At 41.2% G+C, this 19149-nt stretch overlaps 1 protein-coding gene across 1 annotated transcript; it reads right to left on the reverse strand.

Annotated features, from left to right (window-relative positions):
- Window positions 1–3751: 3751 nt before the first annotated feature.
- Window positions 3752–18407, reverse strand: LEMD1 (LEM domain containing 1). Its single transcript, XM_025166738.1, has 7 exons — window positions 18254–18407; window positions 16857–16976; window positions 15756–15829; window positions 13115–13201; window positions 9486–9581; window positions 4838–4896; window positions 3752–3956 (listed from the first exon to the last, which is right to left on the reverse strand). Exons 1-7 carry the CDS (start codon window positions 18405–18407, stop codon window positions 3752–3754), a joined length of 795 nt encoding a protein of 264 aa, XP_025022506.1.
- Window positions 18408–19149: the final 742 nt, after the last annotated feature.

A 19149-nucleotide genomic window follows, 5' to 3' on the forward strand; every position in this document is an offset into this window, starting at 1 on the left:
ATAGCTGTCCCATGGCCCTGTTTCAGGTGACACATGCCCTCTTGGGTAGAGGGGGCTCGGAGAACCCCCTGCAGGGGTGTGTGGAAGAATTTGTTCACCATCTGTCAGACAAAGTCACTTGAATTCGCTCACAACTGGATGCTGGCCTTGTTGCAGGTCCAGGGGAGATGCCTGGAGAGGAGTCTTGCCTGTTATCTGGGAACAGTTTGATCCTGTTGGGTCTGAGGAAGTAGACAGGGTCCTTAGGGCTGTGAGCTCAGCCACCTGTTCTTTAGATCCATGCCCCTCCTGGCTGATTAAGGTGGCCCAAGAGGTGTCATGTGAGTGGGTTCTAGCAGTGGTGAATTCTTCTTTGAGTGATGGGGTCGTACCATTACCTCTTAAGGAGGCCTTGCTTTGCCCCCTCCTCAAGAAGCCATTGCTGGCCCCACTATACTGGACAATTTTCATCCAGTATCTAACTTCCCCTTTTTGGGGAAGGTAGTTGAGAAGATGGTTGCACAACAGCTTCAGAGGACCTTGGATGAAGCAGATTATCTGGAACCCTTTCAGTTGGGATTCAGGCCTGGGTATGACACAGAAACAGCATTGGTCACGCTTTTGGATGATCTCTGGTGAGGGTGGGATGGAGATTGTGCAGCCATCCTTGCCCTACTTGACCTCTCTGTGGTTTTCAATACAATCAATCATATTATCCTTCTGGATCGACTCAGAGGATTGGGGATGGGTAGCACTGTGTTGTGCTGGTTTGCCTCCTTTCTCCATTGCTTCCAGTCAGTGGTGATTGCAGGAGAGAGATCCTACCCTCAGGTCCTACTGTGTGGGGTGCTCCAGGGTTCGGTGTTCTCTCTGCTCCTATTCAGTATCTACACGAGGGTGCTGGGTGAGCTCATCTGTTGCCATGGGGGTGAGGTATCATCAGTATGCTGATGATACCCAATTATGCATCTCTGGCCCTGGCAAATTAAGTGATGCTGTGGACATCTTATCCCAGTTCCTGGAGGCTGTGAGGGTTTGGATGGGGAACAGGCTTCAGTTGAACCCTGGCAAGATTGAGCGACTTTGGGTTTGGGGGGCTGCCAGTTCTAGGACTATGTCATCTTTGGTGCTGGATGGGGTTGCACTACCCCAAACAGACCTGGTGCACAACTTGGGGGTCCTCCTGGACTCATGAGCCCTGCTCAAAGAGCAGGTGGCAGTCGTGACTAGGATGGCCTTTGCACAAGTGCGAATTGTGCACCAGTTGCACCCCTTCCTAGATCGGGGGCTCTGCTCATGGTCACTCATGCCCTAGTCACTTCCTGATTGGACTACTGTAACGCACTCTACATGGGGCTGCCCTTGAAGAATATCTGGAAACTTCAGTTGGTGCAAAATGCAGTGGCATGGGCAGTTATATGTGCTTCTAGAACAACACACATTACACCTCTGCTCTGCGACCTGCATTGGTTGCCAGTCTGCTTCCAGGTCCAATTCAAGGTGTTGGTTTTGACTTTTAAAGCCCTACATGGCATGGGGCTGAGTTATTTGAGGGACCACTCTCCCTGATCACACCTGCCTGTCCCATCAGATCTGGCAGAAGAGGCACGCTACAGGTCCCATCTGCTAGGGAGCTATGTTTGGCAAGTCCCGGGAGGCGGGCCTTCTCTGCCGTGGTGCCCGCCTTTTAGAACATCCTCCCCCTTGAAGTGAGGCTGGCTCCATCCCTGTTGATTTTCCAGAAGTCCCTCAAAACCTGATTGTGCCATAAGGCCTGGGGCCCTCAGGGGACCGGCGAGGTACTGAAGTGGCTCCACTGATGTTGACATATGCTGTTCTCTTAGCCTTTGTGAATTTTTAATTTTTAAAAAATGTTTAAAATATTTTTATATATATATTAACTGTTTTATAGTTTTGTTGTACGCTGCCCAGTCACTTTTGCATGAGATGGGTGGGCATATAAATTTAATGAATAAATAAATAAAAATAAGATTTCAATTCATTTGTATTTCTCTATTCTAGACTTTTATGTACATTATTACAGTGTAATGGTATAATATCATTTCTATGGGTACGTGAAGAGATGTCAAACAGTCTCTCATTCTTCTCACTAAATCTTATGTCAAGGGGTAATCACAGGAAATATTCATTGAAAATCTATGACAGCTAGATTGCTGGCTTGTGCTTCTATTACCACAGAATAAAATCACAAGGTGTGCAATTTAGAAGGATGGAGGAGAGAAGTATAATAAAGCACTTCATTAGATATTGTAGAAATTGCACAAAGAACCTGGCATTTATAGGAAATACATTTTCAGAGGGTAACTTTTCAGCTTTTACCATCTATGAGCTACTGTGATTGTCAAAACCAAGTTATTACAGCTGCAAATGCACAACTTTGTATTTCATTTTCTTGTACCAATTAAACTAAAGAAAGACGAATTGAACCTTACAGTGAAGTTTTTAGTTTAAAAAATAGTTTTAAAAAGCTTAGGTCTAAGTTTGTAAAGCTGGTAGGCAATTATGAATAGTTTTCATGTATTCAGGATCAAAATCTGAGTCAAGTATGGATAATACCACCATAGCACAAGTAACTTTTTAAGAAAAGCACTTTTCTGTAATTAAATCTTTATCCCAAATTTTAGAATGCTAATCACAAAGCAAGCAACAAGCAAGCAATAAAGCTTACTCTGTGTTGAGCTTGGTGTGCCTGCAAACCTTAACATAGCTGTGCCTGCAAACCTTAACATCACAAGACAGTTTTCTCCAGAGAGTAACTTGTTTATCTGCACTGGGTAATCTATGGGGCTTCTTCCTTTCAGTTCCAGCTGGAAGTAGTCTGCACCCTTATCCTATACAAAATGAGGAACGCCCCTGCTTGAGATAAGGTACCAAGCTGAGATGAAGCACATTGGACATGACCTTAGTTCTCTAGCAGAGTGAACTGGGGCACCCAAAAAGGGCAAGATGACAGCCACAACCACACAACTGGAACTCTGCCCGTTTTGTACATGTCACACACATTAAAAAGGAGTGGCCTGTTGATTGTGTGGTTGCAGCTGCCAGCTTGACTTTTTTGACAGTCCCCCCTCTGCATTGGGAGACAGAAAGACCTCTTCATATAATTCAGATAATGAAGGGGGTGGGAAGAGATGTAATTGTATGCGGGAAAGACCTTGGGAGACGGGGTGAAGAGATGCAGCCTAGGGAATGGTCAGATAAGAGACAGCCTAGCCTGCAGCTGGACAGTGGGCGGGGCAAGAGGCTCAGAAGGGACCCTCCCTAGTTTCTCAGGTTGTAAAGGAGATGGCGGGGAGGGGAGAATTATACTTTCAGACTTGCAGGATTCTGTTACTGTAGCTTTACAATAAAGTCGAATTAGCTTATCTGGTCATGTTTCCTGTCTGGTCTACCTGGTGAGGCTGACAGGAGAAAAACTACTAAGAGAATTGTTCACTCTCTAAATTAAAATAGAGACAAAAGGCTAGATGAAACACTTGCATTAAACTAAGTAAGGATCTCCCTGAAAACTATGCACTTAAGAGAAATATAGTAAAGAAAGCAAATGTTGCCCAATCTTCTAGTTTAGAGAAACATTAAAAAAAAATTTAAATCTTTTTTTTAAAAATCACTTAAAACATTTTTTAAAACACACACACAAACTGGATTACTCCATTTGCTTTTTAATTAGCTACTGAAATCACTTGTCCCTAAACAGCTAACCGAATCACCTTCCTTGGTCTTCCATCCATCGCTCAGGGAAGGGATGCGCTCATTTTCTGCTAAAGAAGGTAGTGAATGGACTGGTTTCCATAGTTACATACACAAAGAGAAGGAAAACAAAGATACAAAACACAGCAATCTTTATCCGTGTTGGTATAAGTCCTCCAGCTGGTTTTTCACATGCCTTCTGGGATTTGATTTCAGGACGTTTCTTAACTGAAGGAGGAGTCTCTCTTAATGTTCTTTTTCGAGAACTAAAAGCACAAAAGGCAATATACTAGCTGATTATACTTCTAAAATCCAGAAGGGAAAAATGCTAATGTTTTTATGTTGAGATATGGAGTGTCTGACTAGACCAGTATTTGCCTAACCTGGAAAAGAGGCATATTAGAGAACTTCAGCTGCTACAAATTAGAACATGTTTATGAAAGGATACAAAATACTGATATTTCAGTAGTTCACAATAGGTTGTAGTTTAACATAGTAGCACATAATATAAAGAAAATGAAGCAACAGAATTTTAATGAAGCTTGTTAGATGTATACAACAGGTACAAGTTAGTGGTAGGGACTCCTATACAACAAAGAAATAGTGACAGTTCTTGGTCATACCTTTAACAGCACTTAAGGCCTTTTATCTAGCAACTGTCTTGTTAGGCCAATTGCTGAAGCACTGAATCTCTCAACCTACCCTACCCCCCCAAATAGCTACATTTCTGGATTAGGTTTGGCCCTTTTCTCATTAGACAGTTGTTCCCACTAACCTGTACACTTTTAGCCTAAAAATATTATAAACTCACTTCTTTGAGCTTTTCTTCACAGCCTCTTTAATCCATATGGAACTTGCAATCCCCAGTTGAGCAAATTGTTAGTATTTTCAACTTTTCAGAGCAACTAGTTCCAGCTGATTTCTGTAGAAATCACAGTTTCTTTCAGCAAAAAAGGGTTGTTGGGGTTTTGCCTAATAAGCCCTAAATAGTTTTTCTTCATTATAGCTTTTTGTGTATTTCAGTTACTTGGGATACTTGGAAAGGCATAGAAGAGCTTCGTGAGCTTTTTTTCAAAGGAAAGAGAGGCTTCATTGATCTGTAGGGCACATATCCCAGGCTTCCTAAGATAATTCTCAAGAACTTTACCTAGTTCCTACGCTGTTCGCATCAGGATGACCATAATCAATGTGCAGTGCATCACTTTTCTGAAAAAAGAATGATGGATTTATGAATTGGTGTAACTCCGTGAAATATATGAAAATACATACTTTTTTTTGTAAACTAAAGGAACTATCTTCTTTAAGGGGTTTGACAATTTTTTCAATACATTTTAAGAATAGTAAAAATATTAAAAAACCATACAACAAAATCCATAGCCAAGGTATTCTCACATCCATCAACAGTACTCAGTACAGCCACCACACAGACTTTACCCCACTCCCAGGTTCCCATGACAGATGGCAAAACCACATTTTCAGGGCCTTACAAAAAGCCAGGAGGATCGGGGCCAATCTGATCTCCTGGGACTATAATCCATGTGTCTCCTGGCTACTTTGGGAGAGTAGTGTGAATGTGACAACTTGGGTCCTGGAAACAGTTACTGTTTCACTGAGAGAGAAGTGTTTTTACTGGTGTTGAAAGAAGCAATCATGTGCCTTCTCAAAAAGCCATCCTTTGACCCAATAGTTCTGGAGAATTACCACACTGTCTCTACCTTTCCCTTTTTAGGGAAGACTGTTGAGAAGGTGGTGGAATGTCAGTTACAAAGAGCTCTTGAAGAAGCAGATTATCTAGATCCGTATCAGTCAGGATTCAGAAATGGTCACAGGATGGAAACAACATTGGTCTCTCTGATTGATAACTTCTGTTAAGATCTAGATGGGGAGAACACACCTCTCCTGGTCATTTTAGACCACTCATCAGTGTTTCAAACCATCAACCATGGTATCCTCCAGGATTGTCTGCAAGGATTGGATATCAAGAGCACTGTGTTTCAGTACCAGTCAGTGGCAGTGGGGGAGGAGAGGTCAACTGTACAGGTCCTCACTTGTAGGGTCTCACAGGGACTGATTCCCCCCACCCCCTTTAGCATTTATATGAAACTGCTGGGAGAATTAATCTATCAGTTGGGATGAGATACCATCAACATGCTCAGCTGTACATTTCCACCCTGAGCTGAGCCAGAGACACCACGGAAGTCTTGAACTGGTGTTTGGAGGCTGCTCTACTCTAGATGGGATGAAACAGGCTGACTTGAACTCAAGCAAGACGGAGTTACTGTTTGTGCCGAAGGAAGCTCTGTCAGCTTCAGTGGTAATTCTTGAGGGTGTGGCACTCCCCTGAAAGAGCAGGTCTATGACTTGGGGCTCCTTCTAGACTCACTGCTACTGGTAGATATGCAGGTAGAAGCCACAGGCAGTAGGGTCTTCATCTGCATTGAGAGCCCCTAGCAAGTGATTCATGCATTTATCATTACCAGTTTGTATTACTGCAATGTGCTTCATATGGGGCAGCCTTTAAAAACCACTCAGAAATTGCAATTAGTACAAAATACAACAACCCATATACTGGCAAATCAAAGTCATCATAGTTAAATAATATCTGTTCTAGGGTTCCTGCAATGCTAGTCAATAGGTTTCTGCATACAAGTCAAAATCCTTCTGTTGACCTATAAAGCATTCTTCCTCTGGAAGTCTGGCTAGCACCCTCATTGTTCCTTTTGGAAAACCACATAAAGACCATTCCAGAGGGCATCTGAGGAATAAATAGTCAACATAGCACTTTAGTGCCTTTGTATTATAGTATTCATCTTGGTTTTATTTATTTATTTTATGTTGTTTGATTTTTATGAAAAATACATACACATTACTTTGGCGATTGCCCAAAATTAGTCAATCTTGTTCTACTCCAGTTTATTAATAATGTGCAAGGAAGCCGTGGGAAACTGAAGTAATTTGCAAAAGATGCAGAAAAGTAGCAGAGAACTGCCTCTAACTGCCTAATAAATGATCCTTAAATGTATACTCCTCTTTTCTGACAAAAGCATGTCCAACGTAACAAAGGCAATAAGTATTTATTCTAAAAATGATTTGAAGCCTACTGTCATGTAGTGTGGCAGTTAAAGTACTGGACCATCATTGGGAAGACCCATTCAAGTCCCTCTTTACAGCAGAGCTCATTCGATGACTTTGGGGGAATCGCTCTCAGAGCCCAGCCTACCTCCACAGAACATTGTTGTGAGATAAATAAGAGGAAAGTTCCTTAGCTGCCAGGGATAAGGTGGAGTATATATCCGGTCAGTAAATTGCAGGGCTTGATTAACAGCCACTGTTCCAACGGACTTATTTAATATAGTTTTCACATCTGTCTGCTGTCCCCTGGGAAGAAATATATTGCTTTCATCTTAGGCAATGGCCCACCGCTTGCTCACTATCTAAGGTTTGTCCTTAGATGTGGATTCAGAGCTGATCTCATCTGTTTACTGGATGCAATTTCTTCTCCCTACTCTTAACTACTTTGTTCTCAGTATACTAACATTTCTTCTCACTGAGCTTGCTTTCATTGAGCTGTACTAATTCTGGCTTGAGCATTTCTCCCAAACTACCTGTGCTGTACCTGGGATGAATAAAGCAGTCCTGAAATGCAAACCTGCCTACCCCCAAGATTATTATAACAGAAATCCTAATCCAGTCTTCTGATGAATGCAAACTGCCAGCAGCCCGCAGGCACAAAAAGAAGATAAACAATGAGCTGAAGGCCTCAAAGAGACTGCCTAGAATACCTTGGTGACTGATAAAGGGAAACTGCTAGAATACCTGCCATTGTTTACCTTCTCAACCTTGGCAATTTTAAGGTGTCTGGACTTCAACTCTCAGAATTCCCCAGCTAGCATGCTGGCTGGGGAATTCTGGGAGTTGAAGTCCAGACACCTTAAAGTTGCTAACGTCGAGAAACACTGGCTTAGAGAGTTGTTCTGCTTTGGGATCTAGGTCAATGTAGCTACAGAACTCAGTCTGTGGGTTTACTATCGTGTCTACGAAACTTTTCCACCTGTTTAGTATTAATCTGTAACTATCCATAGTAAGATGCTACTACAAAGACATCAGAAGTCTTCAAGAATATCTCCTCCAATGGATACTATACTAGCACTATAAAGCATGCTGCATATTTCTCCCAGATGGAAAAAAGAAACCATTAAAGAAGAGGCAAAAGCCTTTAGATACAACCACAGTGCTTCACCATTTGGAGGGAGTGGAATGAATCACTTTACACAATGTGGGTTTTTAGACTGAATGATTGGTAATATTCAGGGTTTTATCTTTTCTCATTATCCACAACCACAAAAGCCGATAGGAAAAAAAAATGTGCTAAAAATAACTTCACTTCTGCCTAATATTTCAGAGGTTAACAGATACAATGAGAAGTATCTCTTTTATCTCATATTTTTAAAGCATTCTTGAAGTGAAGATGCTTTTCAAAGCCATCCTTATTCCTTATGATCTAAAATCTCTGGTGCCAATAAAGCCTTCAGCAATGCTGCTATTTTTATCCTCTCTATACAAGAAGAAATAAGAGGTCAGGAGGGACAACAATGAAGCACTCAAAGCAATGCTAGAGAATAACTAAAAAGGTTAGCTCCCTGTGGCTTCCTCTGTTTTAAACACATTTAAGGCCTCTAGAATATTATTAATTCCTTGCTGAGGAAAGGAGCTCAATACAATAAATAGGTTAGTAGAGGAAAGTCAGGGGTCTATAAATATTTTGGACAGTTTATAAAGTTTCCTTAGCTATGTCATTCCTGTAGGCTTAAAAGAAGAGTTTATGGTGTAGGAGTGCTTCCAGAAAAAGTTTTCATCACATGGTCCCTCTGTCTCAAATTATTGGTGGAAATTATTTTTAGAGATTGTCATCTTCAACTTGTAATCCTCTTGTGCTTTCTGAGCACTTCTATATTTTTCCCCACAAGTGGAGAGGGAAATGCTGCAGAATGCTTTTCAATAAGTAGTGTTAGGAGCCTTCTGTCTTGAAACACCTTTACAGCACTGGGCAAGACTCACCTCTACAGTACAGTATAAGCGAAGATTTTTGGGCTAGTGATGAAGAGGAAAAAAGCAGTGTTTTTTCCATACCCATATGGAAAATAAAGGAAACACTGTTGATCCTGCTTGTAGACATGGGTCTGAGCAGCTTATTGCAACGTAGTGTGTTTCTGGAAAGTGGGAACGGAAAAAGGTGCAGTCATTCCCCCCACCCCACCCCACCCCGACTCTTCCCTCTCAAATCCCTGAATCTTCTCTACTGCTCTGCAAGCTCTGGACAGTCCTCTAAGGATGCTTCAGATGGAGAAATAATAGTGCTAGGAACCTTCCAGCTGAAAGTGTCCCAGTTTATATGTGAACAGAAAGAAAAGTGCTTTAATCATGTCTCATCAGCATCTATAGTGTTTTAGTCCAAAATCTTCAATTTGAGGGAGCTAGAGTTGGACATCATACGCCAAGTCAAGCATGACCAAATCAGATATGTAGTACCCTTCACTTCTTTTGATCTGAATGTTACACTTCAGCCGATGCAATTTTGAATTGCAAGAGGTTTTTTTAGCTTTGGTCTAGTCAAGTTCATAGAAAGTTCTAGCAATTGGGCCACTTTCAAGAGAAACGTATCATTTTACCTGTTGACCTGTGTGCTATTCCCAAATGATAATTTCTTTTATGTTTTGCTCCAGAACTCTAACAAATGACATATTTAATATAAGATTTAAAACCAATAAGTGTTTCACATACTGTACAAAGTGTACCTTTTGTTTGCTTGTCTCAGGGCTGTTGCTAACTTTCTTCCTTAAACCTTGTGACCGATGTGATGCCATTTTACCTTCTGGCAATATCTCTTGGAGCTGTTAATAGAAAAGTTGACACTAATTAAAGAAACATACGGGCAGGGTGTAAGCAGGAAACATCCATGGCAAAAATTATCTATCCTCTTTGATCAAATTTCAGAAATATTAGGTGTAATGTTAATTTACAATTTCTTACCTGCTTCAAAAAATACTAGGGCTGTGTGGAGTTTTGGATTTGAAGGAAAAAAAGGGGCTTCAATGGATGCAGAGGCACCCACGCAGGACCCCTCAGCAACTCTTTAAGCCAAACATGTATTTTTCTGGGATCACGCTGCTACTGCCACTGCTTTAAAAACCCTGCTACTTTAAGTAGTTGCTGACAAGTGCAGTGTGAATGCCCCACACAGTCCAAAGGATCTTTTTCTCTTTGACCCTGAAGTGTTGCACAGCCCTAAAAAATACCAACTTTAAACATTTGTCCCTTCACAATTTTGCCCCACTAGGATAAAAAAAGTAGTACAAGAATCCTAAACTAACAATGCAAAAAGAGATAACACAACTGGATAATGACACTAATGAATATCTACACCACCTTATTTTCAAGCAACTGGACACTAACACTAGCACAAGGAGTATGTGTAATAATCTGCATCTCACCTGAAAGACCACGATCAGACTCTATTGATGGTATGATGTTTGAATGTGGGTGTATATAGATATGACAGCTGATAATAAAGGGAGTAGTATTTTGAATTCTCCCTCAGTTTTCCAATGGAGCATCTTACTGTATTCCCTTTCCACACACTGCCTTGCCTTGCCTGCACTAGTGGATCCTCCTTCAACTGTTTTATCAAAGCAGAATGTGTACCAAAAATACAGCTGGAAGAGCATCCTGCCTCAGCCTTTAGTTTCTTTTTTGCCAATAAGCAACATAGCAGACCTGCTTCTCAATTAACCTCAGTGCCCCAGCTCAGTTTCACACTCTAAATTAAAATTATTTGTGTGCAAATGCACTATTTGTGCAAATGCACAAATGCAAATACACAGTTGAAATTCTATAGATTTAGCTTCTTTTTAGAAAAAAACAAAAAAAAAGAGCTTACAATCCCAAATGGGAATAAGGAAATATGTAGTGGGATACATGTAAGAATTTGCCCCGGTATATACAGTATGTTTAAGAAGATATAAATTAAACAACACTAACTGAACATTCTGTAGGATTACATTTTTTTAAATGAAATTTCTTTCAGGAATCTGAAAACTTATAAGCAGCTGAAATCTGTGACAATGAAGTAAATTTCAATATAAATTATTTAGAAAAGCAAGAAAAATGTATATTTTTTACAGGAACAGAAGTTAAAACTAAAATTAATGGAAACAAAGTAATTCAAAATAGCAGTATTTCAGATTTGGCAGTCATAGAAAGAGGCTGCAATAGATCATACTGAACTAGTTTTGTCATTGCATCAGTCTAACTCAAGTGTCCCTAGTCTATTTGAACCAGAGGCCACTTCTGGGTTTTTAAGAGCATATTATGGACCATCTCACAAAATCCAGTCCCAGTTGGATACCAAGCATGCAGCATGGTCTATAGAGATGCCCAGGGTATGAACTTACCCTGTTATCTGGGAACAGTTTGATCCTGTTGAACCTGAGGAAGTGGGTCCTCCAAATGGTCAATGCCACCACTTGCCAACTAGATCCATCTCCCTCCTGGCTGGTTAAGGCTACTCGGAAGGTGACATGTGGGTGGGTCTAGGTGATGGTGAATTCATCCTTGAGGGAGGGAGGGTTTCCAGCTGCCTTTAAAGAGGGACTGGTGCTTCCCCTCCTCAAGTAGCCATCACTGGATCCCACCATATCAGACAATTTTTGTCCAGTCTCCCACCTCCCCTTTTTAGGGAAGGTGGTTGAGAAGGTGGTAGCGTTGCAGCTTCCTGGAGGAAACGGATTATCTGGACCCCTTCCAGTCAGGTTTCAGGCCTGGATATGGGACAGAAACGGCATTAGTCGCACTCATGGATGATCTCTGGCAGGAGGGGGATGGGGGTAGTGCACCCATCCTTGCTCTTCTTGACCTCTCAGGGGCTTTCAATACCATTGACCATGGTATCCTTTTGGGCCAACTTAGGGAATTGGGAGTGGGTGGTGCAGTTCTGCGCTGGTTCTCTTCCTTCCTCCAAGGTCAATCCCAATTGGTGTTGATTGGGAGCGAGAGATCCAGCCCACGGCCCCTCCATTACGGGGTGCCACAGGGTTTGGTACTCTCTTCTCCTTTTTAACATCTACATGAAACCACTGGGTGAGATCATCCGCCACCATGGGATGAGGTATCATCAATATGCAGATGATACCCAATTATACATCTCCATCCCGGGTGACTTGAGTGATGCCATAACCACCCTTTTGCGCTGCCTGGAGGCTGTGGGGGTCTGGATGGGGAACAACAGGCTTCAGCTGAACCCTGGTAAGATGGAGTGGCTGTGAACTGGAGGCCCCTCTGTATACGAGAACTTACCATCTTTGGTTTTGGACAGGGTTGCACTGCCCCAAACAGATCCGGTGCATAATCTGGGGGTCCTTCTGGACTCGCAACTCCTGCTTGAGGAGCAGGTGGCAGTTGTGGCCAGGAGGGCCTTTGCCCACCTTTGTGTGGTGCACCAGTTACACCCTTTCTTGGATCAGGAGGCTCTCCGGTCAGTCACTCATGCCCTGGTCATCTCTCAGTTAAACTATTGCAATGCATGGGGCTACCCTTGAACAGTATCCGGAAGCTACAGCTCGTTCAAAATGCAGCCACGTGGATATTAGGTGCCCCTAGGATGGCACATGTAACACTTTTGCTGCGGGAGTTGCATTGGGTGTCAGTTTGCTTCTGGGTCTAATTCAAGGTGTTGGTTATCACCTTTAAAGCCCAACATGGCATGGGTCCAGGTTACCTGAGGGACCATCTCATCCCCATTACATCAACCCATCCCCCCCCAGTCAGGCAGAGAGGGCACGTTGTGGACCTTGTCAGTGAGAGAATGTCAACTGGTGGGGCCCAGGAAGAGAGCTTTCTCTGCCATTGCCCCTGCCCCTTGGAATATTCTCCCCCAGAGGTGCGGCGGGCCCCTGCTCTCCTGGCTTTCCGGAAAGGATTAAAGACCTGGCTCTGCCAACATGCATGGGGAGATATGAGCTCTAACCATCCCTGGGGGTGGTTAGCATCCTGATGACACTCCCCAAGGTAATTCACCAATTCTCCATCTTTCTTGGAAGCTATTTATTATTAGGATTGTTTTTATATTGTTTTTTTAATATTGCATTTTAATTGATTTTATCTCTGCTGTAAACCACCCAGTTATTTCAACTAGACCACAGCCACCTACTTTTTTCCGCCCCAAAATGCACATAGAGTCTACTAGATTTCTTTGGGCACTACTGGAAAAATACTTTACACTTGAGATTGTTGGTTTGTTTTAAACATACTAGCTTCTTACATTTTGAAAAAATGGCACAGGTGCCAAGGAAAGTCTCAGCAGAAACATTACAACTTTGGGTACCACACTGGGGACCTAGTGCTACCATCAAGCAGCTACCGTACTTACTTCTGCCACTATTTTGGCTAAACTGTGCTCAGAATCAGGTGACAAGAGTTTCTTCTGGCGTTCTGTTATTTCATCTAAAGGAGCTTTCTAAGATAGAAGAGAAAGCATAACTGAAGTTGCAGATAGACAAGACTGTATGAGGTGCATGGTGCTGGGAAAGTACAAGTTCTTAACCTTGAGCAGTACTGTACAGAGGCTGAAAGTTACCAGACTATAAAAAGCCCATGTTTTTCACATGGTGGTAACTGGCGCAGCCACACACAAGGGCTATGCCTACCCAGAGCACAATTCAAAATGTGTGTTTATTGATACAACCCTGAAGAAAGATTTCTCAGGAGCGCATCTTGAGAGATGGACCATGCACCGCCTCCCTCATTCCCCACTTACTTAGACACAGGAGTAATTTTTGGAAGATGAAACGTTTCTCCGTGTTGGCTACAAAGGAGGGATTTTTAAAAAAATGATCTATAATGTTCACTTGAAAAGCATTCATTACAGATAAACAGCTTCTTTTTTTATGGCCTCTACGGGACCCAGATTGGACTCTTGTGTGCTAACGTATTTGATGGGCTGAAGCCACAAGAATGAATTGTTAAAGTTAAATGCTTTTGTCAAAGTCTGCATTTGTTTGGATTCTAATAGGTAGGATGTAATGACTGGAAAACATGGAGAAATGGAGCCAGACAGCTGCCATCCAAGGTTCAGGAAAGAGGATTCTCCCGGGATAGGCTATTCTCCTGAAGTGATCTCTGCTATTGTTAAGAATGAGCTTATTCACCAGTTTATAGCATAGAGCAAAGCAATCTTTTGATCCTAAAGATCACATGCAGAGCTAATCAGTGGATTAGAAATTATGTGCATACACATTCAGGTTCTCCCTGCTGGATAGAGAAGAGGGGAACCTCCCTTTTTTTAGCAAAAAGACTTCACGTATTTCCCAACCTTGAGAAAATTGGGAATTGCAGGTGGAGAGGTGCAAAGAATCTAGGGATGGGATCCATGGGGAAGGAAGAGAGTTAAAGCCTCTTGCCCATGGTCGTCCAAGGAAACAGAAAGACTAAAACAGTATCCCCACTATCCAACTCATTGTTGATCAGCTGCAATGCTGTCAGCCCTTCAAGGTAGATCGGGCCAAGAAATGGACACCGCAGCAGTTTCAGGAATGCTACTTTACTGCTGTAGAACAGCTAACACTGCTAGCTGGGGAATTCTGGGAGTTGAAGTCCACACATCTTAAAGTTGCCAGATTAAAAAACACTGCTGTAAAGTATATTAACAGAATCCTGAAAGCCTGTCAGAATCCCTCTCTGCCCTACCTTATATCAGACAAAATCAAGGCAGGGTTATTTTGAGTTTCTTTCTCATGCTTTCCACTTTCTCACAACTGAGTTGCTGAGTTCCCTTAACAGTTTTGGCATTCCTTTTCCAGGGTCATCTCTACATTCCCTTACAAATGCAGAGGAAAGTAGAGGGAGACAGGCATGAAAGTGGAGTGTAATGAGACCTTACTTCAACTTTGTTAACAGGGATGGACAATTTTTTTGAGGCAGAGGGCTTCATTTGGGAAGCCATTCCACCGTATTCCAAACCACAGCTTTATTCCAGATATACCTATTCATATGCTAGAGTTTTAAAAAAGAGAGGGGCTAAGATCTTCAGTGATGATACACAATTAACATGACACATAGTTTTACTTCATGAGCTCCTGAATGAAAGGTAGGATATACATCAAATCAGATCAATCATCAATCAATCAATCAATCAATCAGGAGCTGCTGGGTTTGAACTAGAACATTTCAAATGTTTATGTAGCCATCCCATGTGTTGGGGCACAGAATTGCCTGTTACAATTTGTGCTTAGGCACCTCAGTATCCCTCAGGCCTGGACTGATGCAACCCACTTAGCCTGCGGTCATTTGCTTGGATATGGAGCCCTGAGCATGGCGGTGGAGGAGGAAGGAGGAGGAGAAGAATTTACAAACTTGAAAGAAAAGCATTTTTTTCACCTGCATGAACTATTTGGAGAACTCCTGAGAGAGAAGCTCCCTATTAATCCATAGCATCACAAACTTTAGAGGACTTATACAGAAGTCCTCAGAGACCAGTCAAATCATTCAGTTGTCTTAACAGTCTGGGAAGAGTACTGTAATGTGAAAAAGATCTGGGAATGAGTTTGCAAAAGCACTGAAACTGGAGCTAGCATCAGAAGAAGAAACAGGGAAGAGAACTATTGGGACTGGAACAAGATACTGAGAAGACTGTGGATCTATCAATATTTAACAGACGGTTAGCATTTATTAAATAGAGCTTAAAATGATGCAATGGGAGATAGTTTTGCCTATTTTCTCTAATATTTTAATATATATGGACTTCCTCCACATTTCCAGTAATAATTCCTTCTGAGGTGCATTTTTATCTTATAAAATTGGCTCATTCTTAAATACCTGAATATTCTGTTTTGCTCCAGATCTCCTGAGGCCCTAATGCATTAACAGAAGCTACTGAAATACATTCTAATTATGTGAATGGAGTAATTGCTTCACTTGTCAGGAGTCTGACACAAAGTACATCAGTTTATATTCATGTGTAATTGCTTGCATTTATCCATAGACACAAGATTTTCATAATTTGTGTAACTTACATTATCAGGACTACAGGCACATTCTGGTGATACTTTAAAGTTGCTATTCTGAAGAACGACTTCTGTGCTTTGTCCTGGGATAGAATAAGACCTTTTGAGCAATCCTCCCAAATTACCGATTCCAGAAGCAGATGCTATTCCTTCTACTTCTCCAATGTGGCCATGAGAAAATCAGCAGCTTTTCTTTCCTTTTCATTATATCTAAAACTGTGATTAATATTAGCTAGGGTTTATTTTAACAAGTTTGGATCACTATTCACTGTTTCATCTTGTCTTATTAAAAGTAACCAAACTTGTCCATATATAATGAATAAGGCATAGTGAGCTGAAATGGGGTAAAAATTAAAATCTCCTCTTTATAGCAACTCCAGGGAGGATGAGAGAAGTCTGATAAGCCCAGAGTTAATATTGTAGCAACACAGTTTAGGAGATAAATAATGGCTTAACAAACATCTCTACCTTTTTTCAGTAATGAAGTTTTTTGGGGGCAGGGGAAGGAACTGAAATAGTTTCACAACATTTTGAAAAAGAAACATTTCCTTTTTCAACTTAGCCATTCCAAGAATTTTGTTGGGTGATTTCCTACACTCAATAACTTTTTGGGGTTTTTTTCCCCCCCTGAATTCTGATATGTGAGAAAAGGGGACATTAATTCTGACCTTGCATGTATTAGACTACTCCAGACACAGTGAGAATCAGACAGCTCTCCCAATGATTTGTTCAGATATTATCTGTATCATTAATTCTGCCAAGCAACTGGACCATGCATTTATATGAAAATAGCTGCCAACTGGAATATAAGATTATAGGTTTTCACATGGTGATCTGTTTTTATTTTGTTCCAACAAACAAGCTTTTGGGATGTGAACAAAGCAGTGCACAAGCATGCTACTTATGCATCAGACATAAATTGTTTGTTGTGCAAAGTAATTCACTCGATAGGCCCACTGAAATCAATGGGCCTTAAATTACCTTACTCTAGATATGGATGAAGCCAATTAGTGTTAATTTTATCCACTGATAATAGCAAAGACTAAGTAATCATTATGTTCATATGCAGAGAGAGCAACATTCATTCAGTGGATGGTTACTAGGCATTACCTTTTGCTGCAACGTTTTCCCTTTCACAATCCTCCAGCTTGCTCTGCTCTCCAGCCGCTGCTCCTGGGCATTGCTTCATCAACTGCAGAAGCTTGCTTTCATAAACGGTTCTTGTGGAAGCTAAAACAAATAGACCAGCCTATAAAAGCATTTTGCTTTGATTTGTTGTACTTCTCAGTATTGTATAACTGAATGGGAATTTTAACCACACAGAGCACTTGATAATCACAGAGGGTGTCTCACATTTATACATCACTTTCTTCTCTGGAAGCTCAAGGCAGTATATATAGGGGGCCTCCACTTATTTTATCTCTACAATCCTGTGAGGTAAGTTGAGCTGAAAAAGAAAGCCTATCTAAAAATTACCCAGTGTGCTACTCCATGACTGAGTGGGAATTTGAACCTGAGTCTCCTCAGGCCAAGTCCAACACCTTAAGCATTATCATATACCTGCTGTCTTAAGCATTCTTCAAATGTTTGAAGAACATTATCATGTTCCCACCTTGGTCTTCTCTTCTACAGGCTAAATAACCAGCAACTTCAAATCTTCACTCGACTTGTTTCACTATACCTGATGACATTTATTGACTTCATCCAATTTATCTATAATACTCTTAAAAGCCTGGTCAAAAGCTAATGTCAACCTTGAGATGCTTTTCACATCTATCCATTCATCCAGGTGCCTCTCATCCTACAACTATGCTTTTTTTTTTTTGCCTAAATTCAGAAACAATACAAAAATAAAAAATAATCTCTTTTTAATACTTTTATATCCACTTTGAAATGTACTCCTTTCTTTGAGGTACTGTATTTCCTGTTTTATGTCATCTAAAAACTCAGAACGGATTCATTCCACCCTTCAGCTAAATCATTCATCATAAAAATGCTGAAAAATATTAGTGGAAGAACAGAATCCTTCTGGTTCAGGACCAGAAAGAGTATGAGCATATTAAAAATCTAGAGAATTTAGTAAATGCTTTTCATCATTTCAAAATGCCCAGTTTGGGCTCTCATAGTAAAAGTCCTTATTTTTAGCTCAGAGTTCATTAACTATACAACATTCACAATTTTGAAAATTTGAAGCATAGTATGCAGTAGCACACCCAGGGCCCACAAGATAAAACAGAATATACACCCGAATAAACTAAGGCACACACATTCAGCTTCTGCTATTATACAATATAGCCACAAGAAAGAAGGCATCTCAGACAGTTGCACTTCTATTCCCTGATCAGAATTAGCTCGCCTCAAGCTGGATGTGTTTCAAGAATCATTGCCTGCAAGTTAAAAAAAGGGGGGAAAACGCTAGTGGAAATATGTAATATCAACTCCTGGCTGTAGTACTGAGCTCAGCTTTTCTTTATATCTCCCAAGATCATCATTCAACTGATGCATACGTAATATTGGTCCAGGGCTGACTCCATATAAACAAAGCTGCTTCCATAGCTCAGTGTCAGTCAGAGTTTTAACATCAACTTCCTCTTCCAAGCTTTGTTCTGTTGTGTCTTGTTCCTTGCTTTCTATATGCAGGTCTACAGTAACATTCTCCATGTCTCCAAATAGTGAGCCTATGAAAGCAAGCATAATGCTGGTTAAGAGTTTGCTCTTTGCTTCAGTGCTTTTTAAAAAAATATTCATTAACTGCTTTTGTATCTAATAAACACATATTACTTAGCTCAACTAATGTACCTGGATTCTTGCCAGTCTTGAAATGATTTCAAAATGATTTATCAGTATTATCAAATGAACACTATTACAGTGTTTATAAGCTCTGTGAGCATTCATAAAATCACAGACATCAAATTATATATAAAGTGGCATATTTCACTGGCAATTAAAAACAGGAAAAAAAATCCCAGTTCCAAAGAAAAAGATACAGTACGCAAGTTACACTGGAGAGAGAGATCGCACATGGAACCATAATATACCTGACAGTTGGATGTAACACATTGCTACCAAAATTGGTAATCACATCTCTACTATTCTTTCTTTCTTGCCTTGAAGGGGGCACCCCTAACATTTGCAAGTCAGATGTCATGGGCTCAGTTTAGTCTTCCTTGCATTCCCTGCCCCCCCGCCCCCTGGTCCCCGGGCTCAGAAACTGATGATCTATAAGAAGAGACAGTAGCAAGCAATCATACAGTAGATGGATGTTCACTGTTGAGGTCCACATGCCCCACCACCATCATTTGCACTCCTTAGAGCCCCCCCAAATTGTGCTGCCAAAATTTGACACTGTGATTTTCTGAGGAAACTTTAGGGGACTGCAGTTTAAAATTTGGATAGTGGATAG

This window comes from Python bivittatus, unplaced genomic scaffold (genome assembly GCF_059951505.1).
Source record: "Python bivittatus isolate LINGU-HERP-01145 unplaced genomic scaffold, Pbiv_v1 ctg000700_np1212, whole genome shotgun sequence".
Lineage (NCBI taxonomy): Eukaryota > Metazoa > Chordata > Lepidosauria > Squamata > Pythonidae > Python > Python bivittatus.

Excerpts from the sequence above, each read along its gene's own strand:
- LEMD1 (XM_025166738.1), bottom strand. The coding sequence starts at position 18,407 with ATGGAGAATGTTACTGTAGACCTGCATATAGAAAGCAAGGAACAAGAC. Across the intron at positions 16,977-18,253 it reads CAGCCCTGGACCAATATTAC|CTTCCACAAGAACCGTTTAT; the intron begins GTATGCATCAGT and ends TATTTGTTTTAG. Across the intron at positions 4,897-9,485 it reads CTGAGACAAGCAAACAAAAG|AAAAGTGATGCACTGCACAT; the intron begins GTACACTTTGTA and ends TTCTTTTTTCAG.